Source organism: Onychomys torridus, chromosome 15 (genome assembly GCF_903995425.1).
Source record: "Onychomys torridus chromosome 15, mOncTor1.1, whole genome shotgun sequence".
Lineage (NCBI taxonomy): Eukaryota > Metazoa > Chordata > Mammalia > Rodentia > Cricetidae > Onychomys > Onychomys torridus.
Genome location: NC_050457.1, coordinates 52196441 through 52219298, shown reverse-complemented (window position 1 = coordinate 52219298; position 22858 = coordinate 52196441). Strand labels below are relative to the sequence as shown.

Below are 22858 nucleotides of genomic sequence, written 5' to 3'. Positions count from 1 at the left end.
GGCATAGTGGCCCATGGTGGCAATGCAGGTGCTGGAGGAGAAGTGGAGAAAGGCAGATCTTGGAAGCTCCCTGGCCAGGCAGTCTGGCAGAAATAAGGTTCAGAGCGACAGAAAGCATGATGTTGACCTCTGATCCCTGGCCTCCACCTACAAATATGCAGAGTGCACATGTGCACACACACACACACACACACACACACACACATGTGCACGTGTGTGTGCACACAAGTAAGCATGCACGCATAGAAAAGGAGAGATAAGGAGATGTAAACACAACTCCATATTACTTTTTTTTTTCAACTCCAAATACTGTTTAGCAGAAGGAAAGTAGACTACTGATTGGTGCCTCTACAACTTACACAGCTATCAAAGAAGATAAAAGTCTCAGTGTCTTATCAATGAGAGTGCTCCCCTCTGGCTCCCAAGGACAATGACAATCTCCTATGAACATTTCTTCAATTTCTTCTTTTACTTTAAGAGCACTGATTCCAATTGCACTGAGATCTCTTTCTTGGGTTGACTTTTAGTAATCAAAAGTAATTTTACATATTCATTACTTCCATACTTTCATTACATTTCTACTAAAAATCCTATAAGCAAATAATAGAAACAAGTGGAATGCATAGAAATGATTAAATAAATGATATAGGCAATAAAATAAACAATGCCACACGTTGTTGTGGGTGCCGGTGCTGCCATGGCACTTACAACACTCGCTCTCCACTGTCCTAGAACCTAGAGACCAGCAGTGAATCAACAAGGCAGAAGCCACTGAATGAATGTCTACATGCCAACTGTGAAACGTGCTTTGAAGGAAAGATTTAGCGCAAGCAGGGAGCAGAATGACCTGAATTAGAGAGAAAGCATATGCGTTGACCCACATCTAAGCAACTGAGGAAATTTCACATGACCCCTTCAGTTACTTTCCAGAGCATGAGGGCATCAAATCACCCCCTCACCAACATGCTTGTGTGCTAGTTGACCTCTCAAAACTGGCTGGCACCACAAAACACTATACCAAAGTGTGGCCATGGTTAAAACCCGACAGATTGTGTGCTTTGGGGCTAAAAGTATTGATTTAGGTTAATTTTCATTGATTTCTCTTTTGTCATGTATATTATAATACCTTCTCCCTCCCTTCACCCACTATGGGTTGCTGGTGAACATAAGCATTGTAGATGTAAATAATAAGAAAAATGTCCCTTTTAAGAATATGTCTGAATATCTAGAAGCACAATAAAACATGCTTAAGTGACACTCAGACCAATGTTTTAGACCCTGATATGATTAGGAGGCCCATTAGTGTGCATTAACCTTTTTAATTTTCTCAGTGCCTTATCAGATTCAAACTGAAATTTTGCCTAGCCGACTAAATTGCATTCGCCAACGTCTTGATGAATAGTGTTTCTAGAGAGCTTTGCCATGATATCATCTAAAACTACAAGTCAGCAGTACACATTTGGGTTCACCATGTCTTCAAAAGCAAAATCTTTTCCTAAAGGTCTTTGACAATGGAGATCATTGCCTTCTTTGGCAAATAATTAGCCCAGGGCCCTTCTGAGGCTACTGGGGAAAGCTTGTACTAACTCCTGCAAAAACAACTTATTTAGTATGAACGTGCAAGAGAGAGTCATGGTGCTAACCTGTGAGTCAGAATTCTGGCTCCACTCCGACTCACCTGAAGCTGTTTACAAGTCCAGATGGCCATCTCCACCAGAGAGTTTGGTTTAGTAGGCAAAAGTGGTGCCCCAGGCATTGGCAAGTTTTAAATACCCAGCAGGTAAAGCCAGATGTGAGGACCCTTGGTAAAATGGTCTACTACATGTTGTCACTCTGCCCTTGGCAACTCCCTGGGTTCAAATCCAAGGTATTTTAAGGAGAGGGAGGCTGAAACAGATCCCTGTGTCCAGTTCCTTTCCTGATCCATATGCCTAGCACCTGAGTACCCACTTTTCTGTGCAACAGACATTCAGGCTGTATTTCTATCATGGTTGCATCATGGCTCTTTACAGCCTATGTAATAGCTTCCCTACTAATGCTCTATGGTACGGGGAAAAAATACTGATCTCAACTTCACTTTGCTACCTCTGCCCAACATTGCACTGATGTGTGGTTATCTCCTGAAGCAGCCTGAACGCATTCATTTATCCAAGATTTGCACTAAAACTGTTTCTGCCTTGCCTCTCTGTATGCTGCATCGCTTTCTTCTGAAGCTCTTGGATTTTGAAAAGAAGAAAGTGTATACCCTCAAGGTGGAAGCCTCCAATCCCCACGTCGAGCCCCGATTTCTCTACCTGGGTCCCTTCAAAGACTCAGCCACGGTGAGAATTGTGGTAGACGACGTGGATGAGCCTCCAGTCTTCAGCAAACTGGCCTACATCCTGCAAATACGGGAGGATGCGCAGATCAACACAACCATAGGCTCCGTCTCAGCTCAGGATCCTGATGCTGCCAGGAACCCCGTCAAGTAAGTGCATGTCAGCCCCATCTCTTCCCTAAGTTAAGTCCATTTTAACGTCCAAATATCCACCTGCTGCTTAAAAAATAGGAATCCTTTTTCCAATTAGACAGCTGTGTTTTCCTGGAAGACGGTTCCAGCTAGCACCTTTAACTGTCCTTGCTCACTGCATAAATACTGTTGTAGCATCAGCATCAGCCTCAAATACACAAAAGTTGGGGGAAAAAACATTAAGATTCGAGGTGCAGAAGGAGTTCGCTGGTTAAGTGAAGTGAGATAAGATGGTGTAGCTGATTGACCTGGGCCCTTTGTGAGGCTTAAGATGATTTACTAAATAGTAGAACACAGAAATAAAGCAGCCAGTGAGCTTGACAGCCAACATGCTTTTCAAGTGCTGGAGAACCTATCACGTAGCACTTAGAGGCAGAATTATGCTCCGTTTAGATGAATAATTTCCCTCTTGCATATGTAAATAAAAACAAGAACTGTTTCGTGATATGTCTGTGAAATGCTAGAGAAATTAATAGGGTAGAGTCCAAATTAATGCTCTGTAAACAAGCTCCGTCTTGCCAGTGCTTGCTGGCTCCTTAGTTATAAATCAGATGGCAAGAAACCTCATTGCTCTTTGAGACCACTGACAACTTGGAGATTCTAGAATCATATGCAAATCCTGGAATCAACCAACTCCCAGCCATCAGCCAGTAGCTCCGTAGAATAAATGAGAAAGGTGCTAAATCAGACTGCTACAGTGTAAATCATTCTTCATAGATAAACTAAGCAGAAAAAAGTAAAATCTGTAGAGATTCTTGCCAGGGAGTCCACAGACATACTCTGGTGAGGTTACCTGCCACACACACCACGCACATCGTATGCACAAAGGAACGCAGTAGATAACTGTACCAGGTCCTCAACATAGAGAGCTTATGGAGAAAAATAAGCAGAGGGTAAATATGCAGCAGGTCAGGTGAAGAAATTCTAAAAATCAAATTAATGGGGAGACTGTTTAAGATGGTGTGACCAGGTATGGCCTTCTTAGTAAGGAAATCTTTGCAGTAAAGATTTGAAAGAAAGAAAGAAAAAGAAGGGATGAGCAGTGTAGAATCCCGAGGGAAGACCTGCAAAAGGGAAAAGAGGTTTGATGCTAGAACCAACTTCCTCTGTTGTAGGAGTGGCTAGGAGGTCTGTGTGGCTGGGAGAAGGGAAGAGATGGAAAGGGGAGGTGGGGAGGTGAAAAAATGAAGGGGGGGGGGGTAAAAGAGAGGGGGAGGGAAGAAGAGAGAGAGGAAGGAGGAGGTAGAAGAGGTCGATTACGAGGCAGCAGAGCGGTTTGCCATAGTGGATCTTGTGGGTCCTACTCGGCTTTATAATTCACGGGAAAGCCTGAATTTTATCTAATTGAGGTGAGAAGCCATCTGGAAGCTCTGAATAGAGGAGCTACCTAATCCCAAACTACACTTTTAAAGGGTCATTCTGTCTGCTGTGTGGAGAATATTATTGCAGATGAAAGAATATGTCGCTCTAAGTAAACGTGCTTGAGCATCCGTCCCCTTGGTCATGGTCAAATCTCACGACACCCTCATATCCGAAACACACAGCTGTCTGCTCTACTCTCGGGGCACACAGAGCCGTGTTTTATCTATCTCCTGGAAGATCTACAACACGTTAAAGAGGGCTCAGTCCGTCAGTGTAGCCCCCATGAGCTCCATGGACCCAGTACTTCCCCCCATGTAAATGTCACATACCTAATGAGGGAAATGAGTGGACTTTCACTTCCACAGCACACACACTTGGGGTCCTTTCACAACTGTCTCCTCACTTGGGGCTCATTCTAATGACACAGAGGGAGGGCCAGCGTAGAGATTCGGTGCAAGGTCCAATTTAAAAGTGCTAATGTTGGAAATTAACAGTTCTGAGATTCAGTTACCTCTCTGATAGAGCAGCATGCTTTCAATATGAAGAGAAAATGTCTTCTGTAAATTTAGACTAAATACTTTTATATTAGTGTTTAAACCGAATACCAGCTTTACCCACTGTATTATTCTCCATGTGATGAATGGAAGTACTTAGCTCGTCAGGCTGGGTTGACTGTTCATTCCAAAGACTTTTGCTGCCAGCCTTCCCTTAGCACAGATGGATTTGACATACAAATATAGATTTAAGTCTAGAAACGTACATAGATTACATTGGTGTATCAGTGCATGTTCCAGTGATTTTCCTTATAGGATAAAATCAGTCTTGTATCAAGAAAATATGCCTATACATAGTCTGGGGTTGGTCTAGACATAAATACTGAACAACTATGTAAAACTGTTCGGTGAACAATGAATTCCCAGAATGTTGAGGGTTTTTTTTATGCAACTACCATGTTTAACTGTTCAATCACAAAACAATTTCCTACTATAACTTTATCGCAATGTTTTTGGATACATACAAGAGAAAACATGTCACTATATAAATCTGCCATGTACAATGTCTGTATGGGGACTAGAGAGATGGCTCGGTATTTGCTGCTCTTACAGAGGACTCAAGTTTGGTTCCCAATACTCACATCAGGTGGTTTATAACTGCCTGCAACTCCAGCCCCTGGGGATCCGATGACCCCTCAACTAATGAGGTCAGACCTCATTAGGTAGCCAGGCACATGTGCCCACACACAGACACACACTCAGACACATAAATAACAATGAGTGAAGTCTTTTTTTTTTTTAAGCATACATGCAAACACAGCTTCTTTCCTACCAAATAAATCTCTCTCACTTGAGGACACATTACAAGACAAATCATTTAATCACAAAACACAGTGAAGTCCCAGGAGAGGAGGTCAAATGATCCACTACAGCCATGCTGAGGCTGACTGCCTTGCTTCCTATTGGCAATGATCACAGTTAATATTGCTGGACAATAAATATCCCTGATATAAACTGAAATTACTTTATAGGAAAGAAAATAACAACAAAAAGAAAATACATCTTTGTCTATAATCATCTCTCCTAAACAATATAGGCATTTTAGGGTTTCCATTAATTTTTAATCTCCCAATTAGGGAAGACAATATAAATTTTCGTATTTCCTTAGTAGTTAATCTCCTCTCTTTAAAATTTAAAGCTGACTTCAACTAAAACTTCTTCAATGCTTCCCATTTATTTCAAGGCTTGATAGAAAAAAAAAAATGTGATTATTTGTCAAACTTAAAACTACACCGGAAGGCTGAAACAAAGATCAAAAGATGAGCACCATGGATAACTGTGGCAGCTTACAAAAGCACAGAGCACGATGTCCTCAGCTTGGCATTTGTCATGAGGGAAAAGCGTGCTCATGGATAACTATTAAACTTCTCACAGTCTTTGAGTATAGTGACTTCCCTTTTGAGAAGTAGTGGTGTGTTATAAACATTTATCATTCGTTTTCAGAAATGAAGAAAGGAGATAAAGTAAGTTCAGTGTTCTTGCCTAAATTTTTTCATAACTGTTGGTTCATGGCAGAAATGTCATGTTTTTAAAATTTGTTTGAGCCCTTCTGAGGATGAAAAGGCTATGTTAAATATGTTGAGACTAAAATTAAGACCCAGTGGCAAAATGGCCATTGTGAACTTGATTAATTTCTTCTGAAATAAGTTTGAATAGCAAGCAATAAATGAATGACTATTTCATTTAGACAACTGCTAACTGACGAATATCAATATAAACATATATTGTTTATTGCATCTTGTTGCTTACCTATTTTAAATAAAAACAATTCATTGAGATAGAATTTTGAGCATTGTACATTATTGCTAACTATATCTTTTCTTAGAGCATTCATAACTATAAATGTATCAGATAGTTGGATGATCTACTTAAATTGTATTTCTACTAAGCCAATTTTTAAGCCAATATTTTTAAACTTTCTTCAATGACATAAGTTTTGAAAATGTTGTGGAAATAGGGAACTATTTTCCAGACCAAACCTTAACATATCAAATCTCTTCAAATTTTTCTCTTGGTGCCCTTTGTTCGTTCGTAAACACACATACATACTTGTTCCCTTTACATGGCCATCCTAAAAAGTCAATTACAAAATCAAATAAATTTAAAAGTAGGTTAAAAGCTAGTAACAAATTTATTTTTGAAAGATACCATTTCTCCAACTCCCTAGTCTGCCATGAGTGTTAGGGTTGAAGGTGCTGTTCATCTTTGGTTTTTTAGGTAGCATTCCAGATGCCCTTTGAATTTCCACAAACTCTCCATAAATGTCTCTAGTCCTCACTCGGTCCTAGCACCATCCCTGTCCTTGCCGCTCTGGGGCAATTAAGTGACACTGAGCCCTTCCTCCCTGGATGTCCTTTCCCACAGTTGTTCCAGGTTGTCTCTGGTTCTCTATCTCAAGCTTTAGTGTGGACCTTTCCACAGGGAGTTCCTCAGGCCCTCAGTCTCTGCATGTCTAAAACAGGGCCTCAAATCTTCCTCCAGCCTTGTGTTCACTCATGTTCCAACGTCTTGTGACAGTAGTGTTCAGCCATTCTCAATTCAGCTAGTCATGTTCAACACGATTCAGATTATGATGCTGCCCTGTATGGACCACATGGATAGATTTACATGGCATTTAGAATAGACCCCCAGTTCTTTCCTGTGGCCAACCCATCCTCTGCTTAGAGTGCATTCCACCCTAATCCTATCTCTTACGCTCCTTGCCTACCTTACCATCCTCACCCACACTAGGTATGTTTTGTTTCTGAAAACAGAATGATTTTTAAAATAAAGTGGATAATAGGAAAGTAGCCAATTCCCTATATAAGCACATATTTTAGCATTCTGGAGATCTGAAAAAAAGTTTAATTTAAAAATAGGATATATGGAAAGACATGCAGAGACTCACAATCAAACGTTAGGCTGAACTTGAGGAATCCTGCTGAGGAGAGAGGGAAGGAGGATTGTAGGAACCAGAAGGGTCAAGGACATCACAAGAAAACCCACAGAGTCAACTAACCTGGGCTCCCAGAGACTGGACCAACAACTGGGGAGCCTACATGGGACTGACCTAGGCTCTCTGCATATATGTGACAATTGTGTAGCATGGTCTTCTTGTAGCACTCCTAACAGTGGAAGCAGGGGCTGTCTCTTTCTCTCTTCCTGGCTTTTGGAACCCTATTACTCAAACTGAGTTGCCTTACCCAGCCTTAATATACAGGGGGAGGTGTTTAGTCTTACTGCAACTTGATATGCCATGTTTTGTTGATATCCATGGGGGCCTGCCCTTTCCTAAATAGAAATGGTAAGAAAGTGGATGGGGGAAAGCAGAGAGGAGGTGAGGAAGGTACTGGGAGGAGAAAAGGAAGGGTAAACTGTGATGGGTGTAAAATAGATAGACAGACAGATAGATAGATAGATAGATAGATAGATAGATAGATAGATAGATAGATCTTTTAAAAAATAGAATATATGCTGGGGAAATGGTGCATGAGATGATCCATGAATGATAGGACTGGAGTAGGCCTCCATGGCTACATAAAGGACAGGTGGACATGGCAGCCTGACTAGAATTCCAGTACTCTGAAAGCCAAACCTGGGAATCCCTGTGGCAAGCTGGCTAGCCAGAACAGCAATATCAGCAGTCTCTGGGTTCATGTGAGAGGCCGTGTCTCAGTGAATGAAAAGGAGAGCAATTGAGAAAGCTCTCAACATCAGCCTCTGACATCTGCATACACATGCACACACATACAGGTGTGAGCACATACACACACACACACACACACACACATACACACACACACACACACAAAGTCAAAAAAATTGAACAGTTATTATATAAACTTGCTCTAAATTAAATATTAAATAAACTTGATCTAATTGCATATAAAAAAAAAGAAATTAGCAGTGATTTCCAAAATCACACAACTTGCTTAGCGATTGTACTACTCAACCTAATTGTAAATATATAATTTCTCAAAATATTTTCCTTAATGTTACAGTTATAGATGATGCTTAAAAGCCCTACAAGTAGAAAGAATTAATAGATGAGCTATTCTTGGAGTGGCTTTATGAAAAAGAAAAATCAAGGAAAGTCTCTCTAAATTCTTCTCTGTTTTCAGGTATTCTGTGGATAGACACACTGATATGGACAGGATATTCAACATTGATTCTGGAAATGGTTCAATTTTTACATCAAAACTTCTCGACCGGGAAACACTGCTGTGGCACAACATCACAGTGATAGCAACAGAGATTAGTAAGTCCAACCTTACCAATTCTGTCCCCACTGATGAAATGAGGTCCTGGTGAGGGCTTAATCAAGCATGGCCAAAGCTATTCACCTTGTATTGATGACCCTGCTCTATACACGTTGAGGGAAAGAGCCCTGGGGAGAGATCTGCAATGATGTTTCTTCTAAATGTGTGTTGGTTCATCTTAACTGGAGAAGAAACTGTGAAAGTTCAATCAGTAAAGTGGTCGTGATGGCGGAAGACACCCAACATAAATTTGGGGCCTACACGCACACGCACTTTTCAAAAAAAAAAAAAAAAAGAATATATCTTTCAAGAGAAATAGAATAAGCACAAAGTAGCTGCAACTTTCCAAATGTTATAATTAGAAAAATCACAAAAACAGCTGAAAAAAAATGGACTTTCAAATAGGAAGCAAGGGAATAGGTAGAGTCATATATCTTCAAAATATAGGCATTGGGTACATTTAGTCATATCAAAATACAAAAAACAAAGTGGATAAGCCAGAACAACCTATTGAGTGTCCTAAGAAAGGAAAATGGAGTTGCATCTTCAATCAGAAAGTGGTTGGTTACCCCGTAACAATGATGCCATCAGTTTCATTGCCCCACTTTTTTTTTTTTTTTTTTTTTGCTATGACTAAATGTACCCATTGTGGGCCTGCTGAGTAGATTAATAATCTGTCTGTGGACCTGAGTGGAGTTAATTGCCTACTAGAACAGTGAGTTTTGAAAATTGACAAGGCAGGTCACTTATAATGGATGACTGACAGCCTAGTTTCTTCTTTTCTCCACTCGGTTCTCTTGTTTTTAAGGGAAAGAAAGAGAGCATGAAGTTGGGTGGGAAAGGAAGAGAATCTAGGAGTAGTTGGGGCATAGAATGCGATTAAAATACACTAGGAATAAATAGAATAATTTCTTTAAAAATGTAGGCATTGGTCAACACCTCTTTGATATTCATTCTAACCTTTTGTAGAATTTCTTTTTCAAAATCTTTACCAAATTAAGAGCTACAAATTATCACTTTCCTGTAGTCTATCAAATTGAGTGATATAAAGCACCAAATAATCAATAAAATGTTTAATTATTTTATGTCACTCCTCATAAAATTCAAAGAAAAATTGTGTCAAAAAAAAAACCCCATGAAATTGTTTCACTCAATGGAAATTAATGAGAATATGAGCAGTGAGCATTAGATAGGAGAATATAAAAGAGGATACTCTTTAAAGGAACATTTTATTGTTTAACATAGGCTTCTGAAGTATATTTCTTTTTGTTTTTTATTTCTGAAGCTCTAAACACATTTTTCTCAGTTGGATATCTGCTGTGAAATATTCCATATCAAATGGTTTATTACAGTTCCCTTTTGTCAACATAACTCATGAGATGTGATGTCGCTGAAGGAGAGTGGATGGAATAGCAAACAGCCAGTGTGGGCAAGAAGAGGTGCTGGTGTTGATAGTGATCAGAACACCTCATTAGACACTCGCTAGAGAGGAATTTGGTTTCCAAAATGTATGCCAAGGGACTGGCGTGGGTGCTAAAACAACATCTTAGCAAACACTTAAAGCTTTAAAATTACAAACCAATCGTCCACTGAAAAAAGACCATTTTTCGATGGGCGGTGGTGGTGCGTGCCTTTAATCCCAGCACTAGGGAGGCAGAGCCAGGAGGATCTCTGTGAGTTCGAGGCCAGCCTGGTCTACAAAGCTAGTTCCAGGAAAGGTGCAAAGCTACACAGAAAAACCCTGTCTTGAAAAACCAAAAAAAAAAAAAAAAAAAAAAGACCATTTTTCAAAACATCATGAAATGTTAGCTTTTTACTAAAGTGGTCATTTTATGTATTATTTTAGGTGTATGCCTATGGTTTTCTGGTTGTGGGATTTAATGTTTCTCTAACATATTTGAAGCTATGGGTGACTGAGACATATCACAATTTATGTGAAGCCAAATTCACTTTGAAAGGATAGTTTGAGAAAAAAAATAGATGCTAAAGATGGTAAGGATATTACTGTCAGAACTTGTTAACCACCTTCAACAGCTCCAACTCTGAGAGCTCATAGGAATAAAATCATTTCGCTCTTACTCCAAAGTCATTTTATTTGCTCTTTCATATCCCTAGGAACCCAGAAATTTTCACATAGCTTACTCCTTTTCAGTCACATCTGAGCAAATGGTCCCTCTGAGAAGGCATGCCTGGTTATCCCATTCAACAGAACAGCTCCAGATCTCTCGATCCCTTTTCTCTGCTTAATTTCGCCATCTGGTGCTTTGTGCGTTCGTATATTTAGTGTGCTTATCTCCACATTAGAATAACTACCTAAAATTCACTATCTTTATTAAGTTCCTTATCTGTCCCAGCCCATATTAGGTGTCAGATGTCCAGTAAGGTTATATTAAGTGAACATTTGAATAAACATTTGGGTTAAGTGGATGGAGAGAAAGAAAACATGAGCTGTCAACTCCTGACCCTCATATCAGAAGCCTCTCCTCCAACTATCCAGGGGATTAGCGGGGAAGAATGACAATAAAAGAGTGTGTGGCTCTTGTCTAAGGGGAAATGATGATCAACATATAATTCCTATTTCTTTCTTTTTGATATGTGTCAGATAATCCAAAGCAAAGCAGCCGAGTGCCCCTATACATTAAAGTTCTTGACGTCAATGACAATGCCCCAGAATTTGCTGAGTTCTATGAAACCTTTGTCTGTGAAAAAGCAAAGGCAGACCAGGTGAGTTGTGTTTTAAAAAGCACCTTCAGATTGGAAGCCAGATTAATTTAAATCTAATAATTGAGATGATACACACAGCGGAGGGCTTGTCTTGAATTATCTATGAAGTAGATGCCAAGGAGATTAATACCATAAATAATAACCAAGATGAATGTTTAGCTTGCATAAGAGAACAAATCATTTTTAAGAACTGGAAGTTCATCAGTCTCCAAGACTGATGTGGATTCCAAATCAGTTTTAAGTTTTCATTAAAACAGATTAGTCACAGTCTTGCTGGAATAAAATCTTTATTGGTGAACAGATAGCTTAATTTGCATATGTACTTGAAAATAATAACTAGAACATATTATCCAATTGCCTATAATTCACAGTTTTACTTATTTACATTGCCCATCTGTAAAGTGATGCACATTCATGACTGTCTCACTGCTTCACCCATTTGTCACCCACCTGAAATAGGTCTTTGCAGCCTGTGACAGAGAAATTATGCTGCACTTTGTCAAAACAGAAGTGCCCTATGAAAGTACAGGGAAAGGGGGAAGCTGGAGTTACTGCATGTTTTACATTAATTATCTGTTTTCATTTTTTTCCCCAAGTTGCTAACCTATGAGCATGAGAAGACAGTGTTTTCGCACAGGCTGTCCAGAGTGCTTCCATTTTGTTAAGTGGCAATGCTGTCAATGAGACAATCATTGAGACAACTTATAGTTTGGGATTATTCATCAGCAGTGCTTCTTAACCAGGGTGGTTCTTGATTCCTGGGGATATCTGGCAATGTCTGAAGACTATTCAGGTTGTCACGACTTAGGAGGGGGCTTCTAGTATACAGTGGAGTGAGGTCAGGGTGAATACCACATTGTTTTCAGAGTAGAACCCACAGTAAAGAAGTAGCCCTGGCTCCATGGGTTTCTAAAACATCAGTTCTTTAAATAGAATGCACTGATTGATTTTTAAGAGCTATCATTTTAATTAAGTTACAGACTATAAAATTAAGTAGTTTCTTGAAAAACCATAAGAAACACTTTTGGGTCATGAAACCTTTTTGGCAACCTTCTGGTTTCTATTTCAGCTGATTCAGACCCTACGTGCTGTTGACAAGGATGACCCTTATAGTGGACACCAATTCTCATTCTCTTTGGCCCCGGAAGCAGCCAGTGGCTCAAACTTTACTGTACAAGACAACAAAGGTAAGTAAGCTTCCTGCCTTCCCTTTCTCCACACCCCTATGGGATTAGGCCTCAGGCTCCATCCGTATCTACTGATTTCCATCGCAACCTATCCAATGCATGACGTAGTGCCCAAATACATTCACCATTTCGCTTTCTGCTTCCAGACAACACCGCAGGAATCCTAACTCGGAAAAATGGCTATAACAGACACGAGATGAGCACCTATCTCCTGCCTGTGGTCATTTCAGACAACGACTACCCAGTCCAAAGCAGCACTGGGACAGTGACTGTCCGAGTCTGTGCATGTGACCACCATGGGAACATGCAGTCCTGCCACGCCGAGGCCCTCATCCACCCCACGGGGCTGAGCACAGGGGCTCTGGTGGCCATCCTTCTGTGCATCGTGATCCTACTAGGTAAACTGCTTCTCCCTGCATCCTATCTCCCCTTGGTGAGGGGCACACACTGTTACTGTGACACTCTAGATTTTTCCGCCTCCCCCATTAAGGCATACAGCCTGATCTAGGTGAGTAGAGTTATATGCTGAGAATCTGTGTTGTTCAAACATGAACTCATTTTTGCTTTGGAGAATGAACAGATGTAATATGTGCCCATATCTTTGCTTGCCCAGGATACCACTTTAGCAAAAGAATATATGTCTATCATACTGAAATGCACCTCAGGGGGATTAGAAAGCACTATGTACATGCCCTGTTTCTTCTGTGTGTGGTCTGATCATTAACTTGGCAAACACTGGTAAATTTTGAAGAGTACAAGTCATGCAGCATGGAGTGTCTGATAAAGGCAACATTTGAGGTCAACAGAAAACTGGAAAACGATGACGGTGACTTTTTCTCTCTCACCCAGGGGGAATAAATAAAAGTGTGGTGACCTCTTTAATGAAACAAACTTACTTTGAGCTACACAACGAAATACCTACCTGCTCAGTGCTGCTTTCTGGTTACCACATACATAATGTCTATAATTTTCGGACTGTTAATAAATAACTCCTAACATTAGGAAGTGGATCTGGATCCCAAAGAAACTAATGTAACAAAGGTGAAACACAAGACCTGGGATGGCTTGGATACGGTGTCTTCCCCCGAACTACGCATGTGTTGGAGGTGTTATCCTCAGTCGGTGCTGCATCTGAAAGGGAAGTGGATCAAGAATGGCTAACTTCATCAAATGACCGAAGCACTGATGGCTTCCTTGTTGAATGGGCTGCTAGGATCTGGGCCCCAATGGAGGGAATTAAGTCACCTTTGAAGGATGTATCTTGTCCCTGGACCCTTCTTCTCATTCTGTCTCTTGTCCACCATGAGTTGAGGAACCACATGTTCCTGCCATCATGACACTTTGCCTCATCCCAGTCCCAAAAGCAGTAGCTCCCAGTGACCATGGACTGAATCCTCTGAACCCATGAGCCAAGATATATCTTTCCCCAATTAAGTTGTTTCTCTCAGGAGTTCTCTCAAAGACACAGAAACCAGCACAAGGTCTAGCAGTGATACAAATTATGTTTTTTTTTTTTCACTGCCAACCAACTAATTGCCAAAAACCTGAGTTTCAAAGCTTAACAAGCCTGTAACTATTACTCAAGTAAAAAAATTCAGATATCAGCTAATGTAGCCCTTCCACAAATGAAAACAAGAGGCTGGAGAGGGGCTGCTCTTCCAGAGGACCCAAGTTATATTCCCAGTACCCACATGCCAGATCTCACAACCAGTTCCAAAGGATCCAATGCCCTCTTCTGGCTTCCAAGAACACCAGGCATACATGTGGTACACAGACATCCATGGAGACAAAACACCCATGGACACCAAATAAACACAATAAAGCTTTTAAAAATAAGAAGATTTGTATTTCCAATCCTGCCTATACAACTAAAAAGAATCAAAGTTTGACATAATGCGTGTAATCACAGACCTCGAAAGGTAGAAAAATAAAGATCAGAAGTTCAAGGTCACCTTAGGCTATCTGGTAAATTTGAGCTAGCCTGAGATACCCTCTCTAAAAATCAAGCAAGAAAGCATTAACCTAGATTGCACAGGAGGAAAACCTCTTGTAATAATGAAGCCTGAATAACAACAGAGAAGCAAATAATGAAGCCTGAATAACAACAGAGAAGCGTAGAAAAGGACCTGCATTTCTACAAGAGAGACCTTTCTCATTACTGAGCAATGTTGTCAATACAACAGAAGATGGGGAACTCAACTTCAGAACCATGATCCTCTTCTCAAGCAAGATTTGAACAGAGTACTTTGAGATCGGAAGGTATATTGCCATGATGGTGTACGAAGACATATCAGCGTCCCTAATGCTGTGCAGCTGTGACACCTGGAGGACTTGATCATTGTTCTTGATCAAAATGGAGTTGTCCAGATGAACTGGGCATGGGGGGGGGGGGGGCTATGCCCTCGGAAGGAGAGGTAGCTCTCATCTGGTAGCCCTTCTCCTTCCTCTCTCTAGTCATCTGTCCTGCTTTTTTACAGTTTTAATTGTTTTTTAAGGTTATCATACAAAGCAATGTGTTTCGTCATGATCTCTTCATACACTTGAATCCTCTTACTTGGTTCTAATTCTCTCCCTTCCCTGCTACCACACCCTTCCCTCAGCTGTTTCCCCATCTGCTTTCTTCCATATATTCAATTACCCACCTCCTCTCTTCTCATTAGACCCTTTCTACTTCTGTACCTGACATTCCTACATGCATTTAAACACACACACACACACACACACACACACACACACACACACACACACATATATAAATACATACACATGTATATGTGCACACATATAACGTTAATCTAGGTTCCCTCTGTAGAAGAAAATAGAGGATTCATTCTGAGTTTGACTTATTTCACATAACAATGATTTCCAGTGCCATCAATTTTCCCGCAAATGTCATGATTTCATTTTTGTTTGTGGCTGCATAAAAACCCCATTGTGTATATGTATCACGTTTTCTTTACTCATCTATTTAGACATCTAGGCTGGCTGCATTTCCTGGAAATTGTGTACAAAGCAGCAGTAATCATGGATATGCAAGAACCTCTGTAGCATGTGACTTAGAGACTTTTGGGCATCAATCCATGTTCTCTTCTCTGCTTTCTTCCTTCTAACTAACTCACTTTATCTTCCCCTTTCATTTTTTTCCAGCAATAAATTCACTGTCTCTTCATTACTCTTAATTGGCTTCAGAGCTTCCCACACCTTGTCTAGTGTTTTGGGGATTCTGTACATAATTTTTTTAAGAAAAAAAATGAGTATTGGCTTAACTAGGTTCACACCATAGACTAGATGCTGGGCACGGTGCATCTTCACAAATGCTTTTCTTGCTCCTCGGAACTACCTGGGGTACATTGATCTGCATCTTCAATATGAAAGCTGAGGCAGCAAGAGAGGAAGTAAGTCATGTGGCCAAGTCACATACATAACCGGCAGTAGAGCTCAGTTCTATGCCCAGGTCTTTCATTCCAGACTGGTGCAGTGCTCCCATACCGATCCCAGGTTTCTCTGGGAGCTTCTGGAAGGCAGTGCAATATCCAGGCTGAAAGAGACATCAAACTTAAACTGGGATCCCTGGAGAGATTAGAGGCAATCCTGAGAGGCTAACGGAGAAAGGAAGCCAAACTGATACCTGAGGAAATCTGGTATAAAAGTGAGGCCAGCCTAGGGGTGCAGTTTGTGGGTAGGGCACTTGCCCGCCAAACAGAAGTCCCTGGATGAATCCCAAGGCATGTAGTATTTTACTAAAAGAAAACACTAAAAGCATTCAAAGAAAAGTTTGAAGGTATATAGGGAAGGAACTGGAGGGGAAGAGTTTGGGGTAGACTTGATCTAACATATTATATGCATGTGCAAATATTAAATTAAATGTTTAAAGCATCCCAACAACTACACCTAACCCATATAAAAATTTAGAGTTTTGAAATTTTTTCACATTTAACTCATTCCTCATAACAGCACCTGGCATTGTGTTACTGCTGACCTTTTATGGAGAGGAAAATGGGCTTTGAGGGTTCAAATTGTTAGATCTGCTAGTTCTATAATGGGATTGGACCATGAATTTGACCACATCCTCCCCTCCATATCCCCCCACTAAAATCTTGCTGCTGTCCTCTGGCCCCAGGAGAATGGGGGAAAGAAGAGACTAGTCCCCACAAAACCACTTCACAGATAAACTGAACCCTTCTAAATGCTTCTGCCTCAGCCCAGTCCCCATTCATAAAAGTCGGTTTTCATCAAGATCTCCCATCAAGACATCAGATATACATGGGGCTGATAAAGGACGTAGGTAGTGATTGGCAGGGAAATAAACCTCTGAGTACCTAGGACTTTTGATTATGCCCTCTTACTTCTCACTTGTAAGAGGCTCCAATTCCAGGTGACTGCAGGACTGAGTTAAAAAATCTGAGCACTTGAATCTGGAGAATTAGGGGGTGACAACTGCTTGCTGTCTCATCTTTAATGACTGAAAGAATTCGTTTGCATTAGAGTTGAATTCTTTAAGGACATCCCAAAGCCACCAAGGTGCCAGGGAACACAGCTCTTCCCTATTCCTGGACTCAGTTCCTTCTGGCCCAGCTACTGAGACTCTTGCCTGTTCCTCAAATACTACAGGCACAGACCTCCCTAGGGGCCTTTCCTGTAGCTCCTTCTCCTTTGCCAGAGAGCACCTTGGATAACTCCCCATCTTCCCTGAAATGATGCAGAAGTGCACAGCCCATGGAAGCAACAGAGAAACCCTCCCCATTCTTCTTGGCCTCCACTTTTTCTTGTTTTGCATTGCACTTAACATCCTCTACTGATTTTCTGACTCGTTAAATGTGTTGTTTATGTTCTGTCTCCATCCAAGAGTCCCCACCCATCTGCTTTTTCTCTGAAGCAGGGCTTTTGAGCCCCATGTTATACTGGTAGTGCCTAGAACTGTACCTGGCACAAAGCAGGCACCACATTATTATTTATTGAAAGAATGAATGGATACGCTCAGTCGATAAGATAGTTGGAGACATCAAGAACAGAGAGGGTGGACAGTTATACAGCCACATATTTGAGAATGGCAAAACTGTATTTCCTTAGGAAAGAGACAGTCATCCCAGTATGCTCCCAGCATGGCAGGTAAGAGTGCAACCTTTTGAGTCTGGTGGACCTGGATTTGAATGCCTGCCACATGTGGCATCTCTAGGCTTCAACTTCTTTGGTAAACTGGAGTTTTCACTATGGTTCCTACTTCATAGGATTATTATGATGATTAAGTGGGACTGAGTATGAAAAGCACTTAGCACAGTAATTGGTACATAGAAATCTCTCTCTAGGAAGCCAAGTATTAATACTATTAATGTCTGAAAGGATAACATATAGATCCACGAGCATGCAAATCTATTCATTAGGAGGAAGATGCACTTGCCTCCTAAATCTTATTGCAAGAATTCAATTTTCATGGCTTACAAAAACTGGACCGTTTAATGGGTGAAATGGTAGAGACATTGCTGGTGTTTCCCATAGTAAATACCACTGGACAAACATGGGCTGGTAATATGTTTTCTGTGCTGGAGGGCTGTTTCCTCTGTAAGCTGTTGCTATGTTTTTGTTTTTCCACCCATAGGTCCATTTGTAGGTAGATGTGTGTCTCTCTACAGGCAGCCAGCTTTGTTCTACCAACCAGCTGTGAAGAAAGATCAGAAGCCATTTAAACACCATTCTTTCTTTGCCTCTAATTTAAGCTAGAAGAAAAAAAAATAATAATGTATCTGTAAAACAGACATTCTGGCCAACAAACTTGTGGGACCTAAGTCTTTAAAAGTGAAATCTCATATAAATATGTTTATTTAATGCAAACACAAATCATATGGGAAGTGTATTGCTGTCGGTCTGTTTAATTGGTTGAGCTTGGGGCCCAGAGTAGCTTTTGGAATCTGGGTCTCTCAGGGGTTTTATCTGTACTACTCTTTCTTTGTATGTGGGAAGGTATGCAAACAGTCACATCTCTGCTTGGGATTTGAAACTAATTTTACACTCTTCTCGGGTAGGGGGACGAGGAAGGAATAGCGCAATAGTTATTTTAAATGTGGAGTTATGCAAAGCCTTCAACACTTTCCAAAGGTGCCAGCCTTTTCTCTATAACCAGTTTGGGAGCATTTTAGGTGCTTGGCATAATTTGCACTTTTATTACAATACTTTCTCTATGGCTCAAAAAACATTTATTATTATTATTATTATTATTATTATTATTATTATTATTATTATTACTTTTCCTACCTTGAAAGTAGTTTGCATTTTCAAAGGGGGAAAAAGTAAGGAAGTGCTGACAAAATATAATGGCATTTTATCATCTGGTTAAAGTCTAACCTTCTTTAAAATACTCCATCCTGGGGTCCATATCTGATAAATAGATAGAGACAAATGCGTCGGTAACGCCCGGCAAACAACTGAGCCTACATTTTCAAGTGAAGTTTTAGAGCGGCGGGTTGGAGCAGTGCTTCTTCCCCATGTTAACTGGATGGCAAATTAACTGTCCTTTCCTTCTGTTTTACGTTCTGCTTCCAGTGACAGTGGTGCTGTTCGCAGCTCTGAGACGACAGCGAAAGAAAGAGCCTTTGATCATTTCCAAAGAGGACATCAGAGATAACATTGTCAGTTACAACGACGAAGGTGGCGGAGAGGAGGACACCCAGGCCTTTGATATCGGAACCCTGAGGAACCCTGAAGCCATGGAGGACAGCAAGTCGCGCAGGGACATTGTGCCTGAGGCTCTTTTTCTACCGCGACGGACTCCAACAGCTCGCGACAACACGGATGTCAGAGATTTCATTAACCAAAGGTTAAAGGAAAATGACACAGATCCCACAGCCCCGCCCTACGACTCCTTGGCCACCTATGCCTACGAAGGCACCGGCTCTGTGGCCGACTCGCTGAGCTCGCTGGAGTCAGTGACCACAGACGGAGACCAAGATTATGACTATTTGAGTGACTGGGGCCCTCGGTTCAAAAAGCTAGCGGATATGTACGGAGGGATGGACAGTGACAAAGACTCCTAATCCGTTGCCTTTTTTTTTTTTTTTTTTTCATTTTCCAATATGACACTGGAATATGTGAAGTGGCTATTCCTTTCTATTTAATCACTATGCCGTGAAGGGTTCTCTGTTATACCCGTTCCAAAAGTCAATGGCTGCAGTCCGTGCGGATCCAATGTTAGAGACTTTTTTCTAGTACACTTTTATGAGCTTCCAAGAGGCAAATTTTTATTTTTTAGTTCATGCAGTTAACCAAGTTAGCCCAGCAGGCACGCGGGGGAAGAGAGGAGGGGACAGCGTTTTTTCCCTTGTTCTCTTAGGGCAGGTTGGCCACACGCTCCTTACTGCTGGCCTGGACACTACTTTTGTTCATGGCCTCAGGTCAGCTGAATGCTCCAACTGTATGCTCCCCATGCTACTGGGGGAAGGGATCATACTTTACTGATAAAATAATATAGCTTTAGTATAAAAGAAAAACGCAAAAGGAGGCAACAATTGGGGAATTGTTCTTGGTCTATCAACTCTCGAGGAGATAATTAGCTACGGAAGGGTTTGTAAGAGTGTACGTGTCAAAGAATTTAAGGTGGCAACTGGGGCATCCTGTCTGTGCTGGAAGGGGTGTTTCTGGCACCAGCGACCACTGGTAACATCAAATCCTTCCGTGTTTTAGAATGAATTAGAAGCAAATCAAATGGTAACATTCAGACAGTAACAAAAAGCAAGGCTGGATTCCTTGACACTCATGATCTGTTGCATGTGAGGAACATGAAAGGTCACCATCGCACCAAAGGGAAAAGAGAAATAGCTAAAGAAACGTTAACAAGGGGAAGATTTAGTAAATGCCAACGTTTTGTGCCATCCACTGTATCACCAATCCCTTAATTCTTCCAACTATCAGTAAGCTAGTGAGAAATAAGTCTAATCATGTAAAAGTTCTTGAGAGAATTTTCTGAGGCAAACGGTAACTCTTTGACTGTAGTAGTTGTCTCTATTATCCTGCTCTACCTGAGAGTAGCAGTGTAAAGTACAATGATTCATATTCTTCAAATACTTCTTAGATAATTAACTTGACTTAGGAAGGTTAGATTAAATATCCTACCCCACCCTAGAGTTAAAGGGGAAGGTTAGACCAGCCACATTTGAACCTAATCCCTGCCCTTTGCCTTCGGAGACATCCCATACAGTAATGGCACTGAGAAGTTGGTGAAAACCTGCATTCCATGTTTCTGAAATGCTCACAAAAGAAGAGCTGGGATTGCCTTCAGCAAAAATGCTTAAGGCTCTTGTTAAAGTGGCAGTCGAGTTCCAAAGCAGTCTTATTCCCCCACTGTTTGGAAGGTGGCTTCTGTGGCAAAAATGCCATCTTCGTCTTTGAACTGATGATGAAGTGATGGTCTCAACTAAAACAGAAAAGTAATAGAAAATCCATCCAATCTATTCTCGCTCTAATTATGCAATTAGGCTCTCTTAGTCAGTTATTATCCAGGGGATCCAACTGAACCAAGCTAATCCTTCTGGCAGGTTCAAATCATTTATTTCATATGGACGTTCTAATGACTCTCCTCATTAGGATCTCACACCGTGCAGTCATCAGAAATTTCCAAAGTACTGTAATGAAAACATCCTCATTGAAAACTTTTTGAAAAGGCTCTGTATATACATAGATAATATATACTTAAGAATGTGCTGACTTCTCTTCTTAGTCATAGGGATTTATTTTCAGTTAATGTTAATTTTATAGAGATAATCTTAGCATCATTTCCATTTAAGGGTAATGTTTTATCAACATATTTTCTATTTAGAAACACACTGTTGTTTAGTTGTATTTTAAATAGTTTTTGCCCAGGAAGTAAAGGTGGCTCCTGTAAAACAAGAGAAATGTGGAATCTGGATTACATTTTAAAAAATTTACAATCCAATCTTATTGCCCTTTGTATTTTCTGAACGTTCTCCTGTTTGTGATGAAATGCCCTGAACTACTGTATTTATACAAGTATTTCATGCTTGGGCTATTTCTACCTTTTAGGGTTTTATTTTTCTAGTTCTTCATATGCATACTGACACACACACACACACACACACACACACACACACACACACACACACAGGAATGCAAACAAATACTACAAGATGGCTTCACTGAAATGGGTCGTATGTATTATATTCACAGGTAAGTACTGGAAAGGATAGCCAAGGAGAATGAGCAAGAGCTACTATATAGCATGAAAACAGCACCTTGCACAATCTATTGTAAAATTAGAATTACTCTATCCTGTGTCTTACATCATGTGACAAACTGAACCAAGAAACACAGTTCTTAAAAAGAAAGGTATCATCAAAAGTTGCCCTTTTGAGCTTCTGGTGTGAAATTTGGTTATTTCTAATTAAATTAAATTTCTAAGAGTTGACAACAGCGATTTCCAACATTTGGGATAAAGTTGACCTCTCCCTCTAAGTGCAAGTATATATTGAAAGTAAGTGAAGCTATTTGAGATGTAATTGGCCAAAGCATTTTTATCCCACCCTGCAAACCACACATTGTGCCAAGAATAGATGAGTATAACTTAATATTGGAATAACTGTTTAATGTCTTATCACAAAGATTGTTGGTGATACAAATCTACAAGAAACTGGATTATTCGAACCCTGTAGGTGTTGACTCCAGATAAACACTTTTCTCTAAGAATCACCATGCAAAGAATGAGAAGCCTAGCACTAGCTCTCTGTGTAGTTTTTCTTCCCACTAAAATACCAGGCCAAGAGCATCCCCAGGGACAGATTTCTTTCAGTGATAAGTCCTAAGCTAATGTGCAGTTTTGTTCTGGAGCGGGAAAGTAGTTTTCAGCTTAGTTTTTGTATCGTTTGTGTCTTGGTCTTAGACACAGGCAATGAGGCTGGTGGGGGAAGGGAGGGGTCCAACTTTAAAATTTGCTTTGTTGAACTTAAGTAGATTGGTTAGCATAAAGCATCGTTTCAAGAGCACTGACGCCTGTCTAACTTTTTTTAGCCTCTTTTCAACAGAAACTTTCTTTTACAATGCTTCCTAGAACAAGCTGAGATTTTAAAGAGTCTTAAGCCATTGTGCATGAGGTTAAAACTTCCTCACTTTACATCCACTTTCTTCCGGAAATCTGAAAACATTTGTCCTCAAATAAGTAAATAAATCAAATGGGGAAGAGGTGAGGACAGTCTCCTAAAACCCTAGGAGAGGAAATCTGAGCACTGTAAATACAGCTTCCCTGGTTTTACATTCTGGAGGTTCGGCTAGAGAATCACTCTA

General features: G+C 40.6%; 1 protein-coding gene across 3 annotated transcripts in view; it reads left to right on the top strand.

Moving 5' to 3' along the window:
* Cdh6 (cadherin 6) overlaps positions 1 to 21653 on the top strand; it is a 134971-nt gene extending 113318 nt beyond the window's left edge. For 2 of the 3 annotated variants that reach the window (XM_036206953.1, XM_036206954.1), the window contains exons 7-12: positions 2214 to 2467; positions 8526 to 8662; positions 11266 to 11387; positions 12457 to 12574; positions 12721 to 12972; positions 19112 to 21653. In XM_036206953.1, the coding sequence (XP_036062846.1) occupies positions 2214 to 2467; positions 8526 to 8662; positions 11266 to 11387; positions 12457 to 12574; positions 12721 to 12972; positions 19112 to 19602 (1374 nt within the window). In that variant the 3' untranslated portion in view covers positions 19603 to 21653. Of the gene's footprint in view, positions 1 to 2213; positions 2468 to 8525; positions 8663 to 11265; positions 11388 to 12456; positions 12575 to 12720; positions 13083 to 19111 lie in introns of all 3 variants that reach the window. The other variant, XM_036206956.1, reaches the window with a different exon arrangement.
* Positions 21654 to 22858: the final 1205 nt, after the last annotated feature.